Here is a 10,036-nt window from a genome sequence, read left to right as displayed (position 1 = left end):
CATGGAGGGGCACAGAGAAGCCCTGTTCCCACAGTAACATGGAGGGGCACAGAGAAGCCCTGTTCCCACAGTAACATAGAGAGGGTGATTGTCTAGGATGCCTTTGCCCCTGCCCAGGTCCATGTGGTTCAGGCCCTCCTGATGCTAGAGTGGAGGCCAGCCCAGCCCTTTCCTCTCGGAACGTCCTGAGTCTGGCATATGCTGTGGGGGCTGAGGGAGGGGAGGGGAAGTGGTGGATAGGGAGGTGGGCAAGTAAGCAAAGGCCTAGTCATGAAGGTCTTGGTGAAGTTGGTAAACATTCATGGTGGGGAGAAGTCAGCTGAGGCCATGGAAAGGCACGGACTGGTTTGGAGCTGGATGATATGAGCAGGGAGGTGGGGGCACACTTGCAGGCAGGCTGCTGCCCACCTGGGAGGGGGTTTGAGGAATCCAGGTAAAAGGCAACGTTTGCCTCCCTGTATTCTCCACTAGTGAAAGGCTGAGAAATTTAGCCATTGGCCCTGTGCAGGGTGTGATTGTGAGCTAGGTGGGAAAAGCAAGACCAAGGCTGGTGAGGATGACCACTGAGTGCCCTGCCCGGGTGTATGTGTGTGAAAGGGGCTGTTTGCTGACAGGAGATGCCAGATTCATAAGCAATCCAGAGGTGCTGGCCCCCAACACCACCTCTACCAGGAGTGCATCTGGTGAGTGGGGGCTGGATTGAAAGCAGAGCGTTGGTTCTGGGCAACAATGGCTTAGAGAGGGGGGTGCATGCTGCAGAAGATGCTGAGCTGGATAAGGCATTTTCATCCAGCACAGAAACTCCCTTGTTCAGCCTGCCTGACCTTTGAGTATCCGTGGCAGTGTGGGATTAAGCAGCCCTAGTGACCGGAGGCTGCAGAGTCAGGGACCCGGTGAGCTCAGGAGGCTGAGTCCTTTCTGCACAGGGAGCAGGTGTCCCTGAGGCTCTGTGGCCATACTGCTGGCACAGAGGTACAGCGAGGTCTGGTTGGGCAGGGCTGACTCCAGGGTCAGCGGGAAGCTCCCCTTCTTTTCTCGGGACACCTGATACCCGTTGGGGAGTTCCCCCTTCTCTTTAGAGTTCACATTGATGGAGTAGTGGAGAAGTCGCAGGCCCTGGCCTGGGTCCTGCCGGTACCAGTACATAGCGTCGTGGTTGAGGTCCTGCATGCAGTCTACTGTCAACATCTCCCCACGTTTAGCGATGCGGTGTCTCGGGAACTGAGTCACCCCAGCCTCTGTGGGGCCTGGGGGACACAGGCTGGAGTCAGGGTTGGAGAGGGAGGGACACCTCAGCCCCTAGCAAAGGCTGGCTACCCCAGGACTCACCTGTGGCAGACACTTACCTGACCTCAGGAGGTAGAGAAATGCACAGGCCAGCAGCATTAGGCCCATGGCAAGGCCCCAGGATCCCCAGCCCTGCTCTGGGGCTCTCTCAAGTTTCTGTTTCCCCCCAGCTTCAGCTTCTTTGTCTGGAGGGACTGTCCCTCGGGGTGGAGCTACAAGGCAGCACCACCCCAAACTGATCCCATCCTCCAGTATCAGCCCCTAAGCTGGCGCTGTGAGGCTCCCAGAGTCGTCTGCTCCCTGGTGCACCCACACATTGAAAGAGATAGCAGTATCTGTATTGTGGCTCTTCAGCACACGAGTACTACCAGGTAGCCATACCTGATCATCCCTTAGGACGGTGAGCACACAGGGCTTCCATTGTTACTGACAGCACTCCCCTGCCTGGGAAGTCCCTCTCTGCAGGAAAAGAATTTCCAGATCGCCAGCACTGCCCTTCCCTTCCCTTCAGTGTGATGTGAAAACTCTCAGTAAGATGTCCTTTCATTCAGTGTGATGTGAAAACTCTCAGTTAAGATATCCTTCCATTCAGTGTGATGTGTAAACACTTAGTAAGATACCCTTCCGTGCAGTGTGATGTGCAAACTCTCAGTAAGACACATGGGCTATGTTATTAACCTATGTCACAGTCATAAATCTCTGAGTTTGCATACCTGCTAGTTTGGCTCTTCTTATCCTCTCAGAAGCACAGTTGGAGAAACACCTGGTAAATGTTTCCATAAAGATGACAACTAAGAAAACTCTATGGAGCAGTTCTATTCTGATATACAGAGCGTCACTGTAATTCAGAATCAACTCCCAGGCAACTGTTCTTTTCTTTAATTCTTCACCCAGGTAATGTCCATGTTCTTCAGACACACAGCTTTGCTCAGCTTGTCCTTTTGACTGCCACTGGCCAAGCCTGTCCTTCCTTTATATCACCAAAGGCACTCAGCACAAGTCCCCAATGCCCTTTCATTGGGGGCCGTATGCTCTATCGTTCTATCCTTGCTCCTAAAACATCCCGTCTGATCCCATCCACCTGTAGTGACTGCATTCCATAGGGCAGGCTGCTGTGTCTGGACAAGGGGACTAGGAGGAAGATGGACCTCTCTCTATGGCCAGGTGCTCTGGGTTGCCTCCTTCATCCTTGGCATTTTGATACAAGGTGATTCACTCTGGACGGTCCACGTGCACATCTCTTCTCTCTGCTACTCCAGTGTTTGTGCTCTATCTCATCCTTGGAAGCTTTACTGGGAGAAGCTGCTGCCTCGTCTATCCACTCAGGTATGATGACAGGATTTGACAGAAATACTCACCTTTACATCTACTCAGCTGAGGAGCCCTTCCTTAAACATCCCTGAAGGACAATACGTGTAACATTCCTTTACAAAGAGAGCTATTTCTGATCTCTGGGTCAGCACAGGTGTAGACTGTAGACCTTCCCTTACATCCCAAATGCTGGCTAATTTAATCTGGCCACACAGCTCTGAGGAAGTCCCTCTGTACCATGTAATGAATCTTCCTGTACTAACCTGTGAAAGCCCCCACTGAGGGAGAGTTGTACATTGAACTTTCTTTTCATGGACAATACAGTAGTGAATTTTATCCAATCTTCTCTTGAAATTTGATGTTTATATGAAGGACTATGAGGAACCCTGGTGGCACAGTGGTTAAGTACTTGGCTGCTAATTGAGAGGTTGATAGTTCAAATCCACCAGCCTCTTCGTGGGAGAAAGATGCAGCAGTTTGCTTCTGTAAAGATTACAACCTTCACGGGTCTATGGGGCTGCTTGATTCTGCCCCATAGGATTGCTGTGGGGTTGCTTGGAATCAAAATCTATGGATCTGGTTTATTTAATTGAGGGTATACTAATGCCAGGAGTCCTGGTGTGGTGCTTGCTGTATGTAGCATAAGCACCGGACTGCTAACTGAACTGATAAGGTTGGCAGTTCAAACCCATCAGGTGCTCCTTGGAAACACTATACAGGGCCACTGTGGGTGGGAACCTAGTCCTTGGCACTTAACAACAACAACATTGTTTAGTGCCATCTAGTGGACTTTCACTGAGCAGCAGAATTTGTTAGTTTCCCTGGAGTGGATGACTGACTCATGGTGCCCCCATGTGTGTCAGAGTAGAACTGTGCTCCACAGGGTTCTCAGTGGATGATGTTTCATAAGTAGATTCCACTCATGGTATCCCTGTGTGTGTCAGAGGAGAACTGTGCTCACAGGGTTCTCAGTGGATGATGTTTCATAAGTAGATTCCACTCATGGTGCCCCCATGTGTGTCAGAGTAGAATTGTGCCCACAGGGTTCTCAGTGGATGATATTTCATAAGTAGATTCCACTCATGGTGCCCCCATGTGTGTCAGAGTAGAACTGTGCCCACAGGGTTCTCAGTGGATGATATTTCATAAGTAGATTCCACTCATGGCACCCCCGTATGTGTCTGAGTAGAACTGTGCTCCACAGAGTTCTCAGTGGTGATATTTCATAAATAGATCCCACTCATGGGCCCCTGTGTGTGTCAGAGTAGAACTGTGCATCACAGGATATTCAGTGGATGATTTTTCATAAGTAGATTCCACTCATGGTGCCCCCATGTGTGTCATAGTAGAACTGTGCCCCACAGGGTTCTCAGTGGATGATTTTTCATAAGTAGATCCTACTCATGGTGCCCCATGTGTGTCAGAGTCGAAGCTCCACAGGGTTCTCAGTGGATGGTTTTTCATAAGTGATTCCACTCATAGCACCCCCGTGTGTGTCAGAATAGAACTGTGCCCTACAGAATTCTCAGTGACTGATATTTCATAAGCAGATTCCACTCATGGTGCACCATGTGTGTCAGAGTAGAACTGTGCTCACAGGGTTCTCAGTGGATGATTTTCCATAAGTAGATTTCACTCATGGTGCCCCATGGTGTGTCAGAGTAGAACTGTGCTCCACAGGGTTCTCAGTGGATGCTTTTTCATAAATATATCCCACTCATGGTGCCCTGTGTGAGTTCAGAGTAGAATTGTGCCCCACAGGGTTCTCAGTGGATGATGTTTCATAAGCAGATTCCACTCATGGTGCCCCGTGTGTGTCAGAGTAGAACTATGATCCACAGGGTTTTCAATGGCTGAGTTTTCAGTAGATCCACAGATCTTTCTTCTCAGGAACCTCTGGTTGGACCAGAACCTTCAACCTTTCAGTTAGTAGTTGAGCACATTGGCCATTTGACTCTGGTCAGCAAAATAATGGCCCCAGAGATGTACAAATCTGAGTCCCTGAAGTCTCTGGCTATGTTAGGTTACATAAAGGTATTAAGGTTGCATATGCTAACCACCGTCCTTGAGATGGAGAGATTAAACATTTTAGATTATCTACGTGAGTCCAATCTAATCACATGAAATCAAAGAACATTTCCCCGCTGTGATCAGAGGGAACAAAGCCAGACATTGCTGACTTTAAAGACAGAAGAAAAGTCACCAAGGCAGGGAATCAGAGGCTTCCCCAAAGCCTCCAGAAGGAATGTAGTTGTGCCAATGCCTCGTTGTGAGCCCAGAACCACTCTCATTGGACTTCTGACCTATACAACCATACGATAACACGTTTGTGTTGTTTTAAGCCAGTAAGCAGTTTGTTATGGCAGCAAACATGGTAAACAGAAAATATGGTAAGCAAGAGATTAGATTGGGGAAAGCAAGGGAAACGGTGATCTAGTTTTTTTTTTTTGTGTGTGTGTGTGTATGTTTAGGGTGCAGAAAGTTCTCTTTCTTTCTATACTCAAATGAACAGAATTCAATTCCATTAACATTACCCTGCATCTATACCTAACAATTGGAAGCCCTATACAGGGTCACTATGGGTTGGAATCGACTTGATGGCACTTTACAACAACAAACCTAACAATTGAAGTTTCTCATGGAAAATGCCCCCATTGTGTTACTGCCCTCTGTACTAGTGGGATAGTAGTCAGGGACCGGGATTTTGACCCCATAGGAGAATGTCCTGGAAGAAGAGAAAATGGGAAACGAATGGGGAGCACTGACGAAGTTAGGGTAGGGTTTCCATGGAATCTTTTGAGGAATCTCTTTCCTGGTTGCAATGAAGGATCTTGAGGGCAGGTCCTCTTGCCCTTGGTTCGCCATGTTTGTGTGGAGAGGAACTGCATAGTTCTGTGGTTTCACAGTTGTGCCAGGAACACAGACAATTGGTTGGATGAGCCAACTCCCAGATTGGGGGAAATTTAAAACCTCATTTCACATGCCTCCAAGTTGTTATTTTTTAATGAGTAGAAAGGTATGGTGGAGGGAACAGCAAACACACACACACTCACAAAACTGGTAGGTGACTAGAACAAGTTTATAAAGAATTTGGATTGGATGTAGTAGCTTTTAGTAAATTGGCTTATCTGAGGGTCTACCTGATGGACTTTGTCATGAACATTGAAGTATTGGAGGACAATATTGAAAGTACTTCGGGCTGCCACAAGAACAAATAGATCTGTGTTGGAAGAAGTGTGTCCAGAGTGTGCTCCTTGGAATCCAGGAAGGCCAGACTTCATCTCTCATACTTCGGACATGTATGGAGGGACCAGTCCGTGGAGAAGGATATCATGTTTGGTAAAGTGGAGGGCTGGAGAAAATAAGGAAGACCTTCAACGAGATGGACTGGTAACATCAGCAAGGGGCTCAAACATAGCAACAACTGTGAGGTTGGCACAGGACTGGGCAGTGTTTCCTTCTGTTCTGCATAGGGTCGCCAAGAGAATGTACCGACTGGATGACACCTAACAACAATAATAACATTGAATCCAGGAGCTTGAATCAGCTCTCTCTCTTCCTATGACTGTTCTAGTAAATGCTCTGGAAAATGCTTTGGTGCAGACACACAAAAACAGAACCCAATAAAGAAAATAATACTGTGATGTAACAATATTATTTTAAAATGCTTGCTGCAGAGTAAAAAAGCATTTTAGAGAAACTGTGGGAAGCTAGTCATGTCCGATGCACCTAAGGTTAAACATGTTTGATGTGGCTCTCTGTTAACATGATTCTAGGAAGATGTTTCCTCAAACTCTGGGTCAACTGAGAATGTGGCTGAGCACTGTTGTAGATGAATGTGAGTGGAGAGGTGCACAGATAACTGCATGGTGCTAGACTTAGCTAGAGACGCACTGAATTTGAGAGAGAGTTGTGAAAACAATCAGTTCAGATCTTCCTGCTACTCTCATTCAGAGTGGTGGAGAAAGAACTGGGATTGGGCAAGCGCAGGGTCTGTGGGTGGAGAACTAGTTCACAGTGAGGAAGGAATCAATAGACAGGCTGCTGAGGAAACCACGAGCACTCTCTGTGTCTGAGCTATGAGGATGTCCTGCAGGCATCCTAGTTATCCCAGGCCATCTGTGGTGACCTCACTAGAACAGATGAGGCTACATTCAAGGAAGAGGGTGATGGCACCCGACTGCTCCCTGGCTTGGTGGGGTCTGGCCCAGAGCTGATGTAGGAGGCTCTGCAGTGCTTTCTGCAGTTTGCAATGAGGTTTACCAGGGGAGGCTTCTTCACCCTGACCTTCTTGTGTGGTTTGTAGGTGTCTGTGAGGCGCTGTGGCTTTACTGCTGGCACAGAAGTACCAAGCACTGTCCTCAGAGCTTGCTGAATCCAGCACCAGAGGGAAATCCTCTATCTTTATCCTGGAGACATTCCACCTAGAAGATAGCTTCTCTTTCTCTATGGAGTTGACTCCGTAGGAATAGTAGATCAGCTGTAGTTCCTTCCCAGGATCTTTCTGATACCAGTACATATTGTCATGGCCCATGGTTTGGGAACATTCCAGAATGACCTTCTCTCCTGTCCCTGTGACATAGTGCTGTGGGGTTTGGGAGATGTCAGCACCTGCAGGATCTGTGGGAGAAGGAGATATACATTGGAGACAGGGCTCAGGATAGGACTCAGTGCTGGAGCAAACCCAGAGCAAGGGAATGCTCACTTCTAATGCTGAGACACCAGTGTCCTGACCCACCTGCCACAAAGAAGTGAAGGACCATCCAGCAGAGAAGCCTGGCAGCCATGGAGAAGCAGAGCTGAGTGGTATCACCCAGTGCTGGAGGGAAGACAGATTTGATGATGTCACTGGGTGGTGACATAGTCTCTGCAAACTTCCTGGGCTCCTCGGCCACACGAGAGGAGAAAGGTCTCATCTCTAACTTTCCCCTTCAAGGATTAGTACTGTTTGTTCCCTTCCCTCATGATAGCAGGCTGCATGCTTTGCATACTTATCTAAAGTCTCAATCGTGTTGATAGGTGTTGTCAGTAGGTTCAGACTCATAACGACCTTGTGCACAATAGAATGAAACACTGTCTGGCTCTGCAATGTTCTCACATTCCTTATTACAGTTCATTGCTGCTGCCATTGCTCCAATTCACCTCATTGGGGGTCTTCCTTTTTTTCTTTGACATTCTACTTTACTAAGCATAATGTTCTTCTCCAGGGACAGGTCCCTCCTGATAATCTGTCCAAAGTATGAGACACAAAGTCTCTCCAACCTGGCTTCTAAGGAGCATTATGAATGGTCTTCTTCCAACACAGATTTGTTTGTCCTTCTGGCAGTCATGGTACTTTTTTGTGCAACACCATAACTTAAATGCATTAATTCGTGTATGGTCTTCCTTATTTGCTGACCAATTTTACATACATATAAGGCTATTAAGGAGCTCTGGTAGGGTAGTGGTTACGAGTCAGGCTGCTAACCTCAAGGTCAGCAATTTGAAACTACCAGCTGTTCCATGGGAGAAAGATGAGGCTTTCTGCTTCTGTAAAGATTTACAACCTCGGAAACCCCATGTAGGGTCACCATGAGTCAGAACCAACTCCACGGCACACTACCACCACCACCACCACCATGAGGCTATTGAAAAGACCATGGTTTGGTTCAGGCACACTAGAGGGTCACCTGTTCAAACTACTCAGAAACCCTAGAAAGTTTTGCATTGAGTTGTAATCGACTTTATGGCACTTAACAACAACAACAACAACAACAACAACAACAACAACAACGGGTAAAATATGTAATGATAGAGAAAGAATCAAAAGAAGATGGAAGGAATACAGTCACTGTACCAAAAAGAAATGGTCAATGTTCAACAATAGCATCTGGTCAAGAGCCAATGGTTCTGAAGGAAGAAGTCCAAGGTACACTGAAGACCTTGACAAACAACAAGGCTATGGGAATTGATGGAAGACAAATTGAAATCTTTCAACAAAGTGTTGCAGCATTGGAGACACTCACTCATCTATGCCAAGAAATTGAGAGGGCAGCTGCATGGCCAACTGATTGGTAGAAATCAATATTTGTGTCCATTCCCAAGAGAATTGACAAAATGGAATGCAGAAATTATCAGAAAATATCATTAATATCACATGCAAGTAAATTTTTGTTAAAGATAATTTAAAAATTATTTCAACAGTGCATTGACAGGGGACTGCCAGAGGTTCAAGCCAGATTCAGACAAGGATGTGGAGTAAGGGATAACTTTGCTGACATCAGATGAATATTGGCTGAAAGTGGAGAATACCAGCAAGATGTTTATCTGTGATTTATTGACTTTGCAGAGACTTTCAGCTGCATGGATCATGGCAAACTATAGATATTCTAGAATACTTAATTATGTTCATGAGGAACCTGAATGCAGATCAAGAAGCAGTCAAGGAGACACTGCTTTAAAATCAGGCAAGTTGTGCACCAGGGTTGTATTATTTTTCTATACTTATTTAAAGGAGTTCTGGTAGCATAGTGGTCATGAGTCGGGCTGCTAACATAAAGATTAGCAGTTGAAAACTACCATGGGAGAAAGGTGAGGCTTTGTATTCCCATAAAGACTGACACCCTTGGGAATTGTATACAGGGTCACTATGAGTCGGAATGGAACCCACAGCACACCACCACCATACTTATTTATTCTGTCTGCTGAGCAAATAGTCATGGCTTCTAAGGAGCACTCTGGCTATGCCTCTTCCAGCACAGATAGGTTTATTCTTCTGGCACTTCATGTTGTTGTTGAGGTTAGGTGCCATCAAATTGGTACCGACTCATAGTGACCCTATGCACAACAGATCGAAACACTGCCTGGTCCTGGGCCAACCTCACAATTGTTACCACACTTGAACCCATTGATGTTGTCACTTTGCCAATCCATCTTGTTGGGAGTCTTCCTCTTTTTCTCTGAACCTCCACCTTGTGACTGGATATCCTTCACCAGTGACTGGTCCCTCCTGACAGTGTGTCTGAATTATGAGAGATGAAGTTTGGCCATCCTGGCCTCCAAAGAGCACTCTGGCTGCACTTCTTCCAACACAGATCTGTTGGTTCTTTTGGCAGCCCATGGCACGTTCAGTATTCTTCTCCAACACCATAATTCAAATACATCAATTCTTCTAGGGTCTTCCTTATTCATTGTCCAGCTTTCACATGCATATGAGGTTATTGAAAGTACCATGACTTGGGTCAGGTGTACCTCTTCGTCCTCAAGCTGACATCTTTGCTCTTCAACACTTTAAAAAGGTCTTGTGCAGCAGATTTGCCTAATGCAATATGTCGTTTGATTTCTTGACTGCAGCTTCTGTGAGTGTTGACAATTGATCCAAGAATGAAGTCCTTGACAATGTCAATCTTTTCTCTGTTGTAAGAACCTCCATATAGCCCTCCTCACTTTTCAAGTCTCT

General features: G+C 46.6%; 1 protein-coding gene across 1 annotated transcript in view; it reads right to left on the bottom strand.

The window, feature by feature from the left end:
• Nucleotides 1-1,395, bottom strand: part of LOC102813259 — a 31,516-nt gene extending 30,121 nt beyond the window's left edge. The window contains exons 1-2 of the mRNA XM_006861269.1: nucleotides 1,347-1,395; nucleotides 960-1,247 (exon numbers count right to left, since the gene is read on the bottom strand). Coding sequence (XP_006861331.1) covers nucleotides 960-1,247; nucleotides 1,347-1,395 — 337 coding nt within the window. The remainder of the gene's footprint in view (nucleotides 1-959; nucleotides 1,248-1,346) is intronic.
• Nucleotides 1,396-10,036: the final 8,641 nt, after the last annotated feature.

Source organism: Chrysochloris asiatica, unplaced genomic scaffold, assembly GCF_000296735.1.
Source record: "Chrysochloris asiatica unplaced genomic scaffold, ChrAsi1.0 scaffold00041, whole genome shotgun sequence".
In the NCBI taxonomy this organism is placed as follows: Eukaryota; Metazoa; Chordata; class Mammalia; order Afrosoricida; family Chrysochloridae; genus Chrysochloris; species Chrysochloris asiatica.
This window is presented reverse-complemented; position numbering and strand designations above follow the sequence as displayed.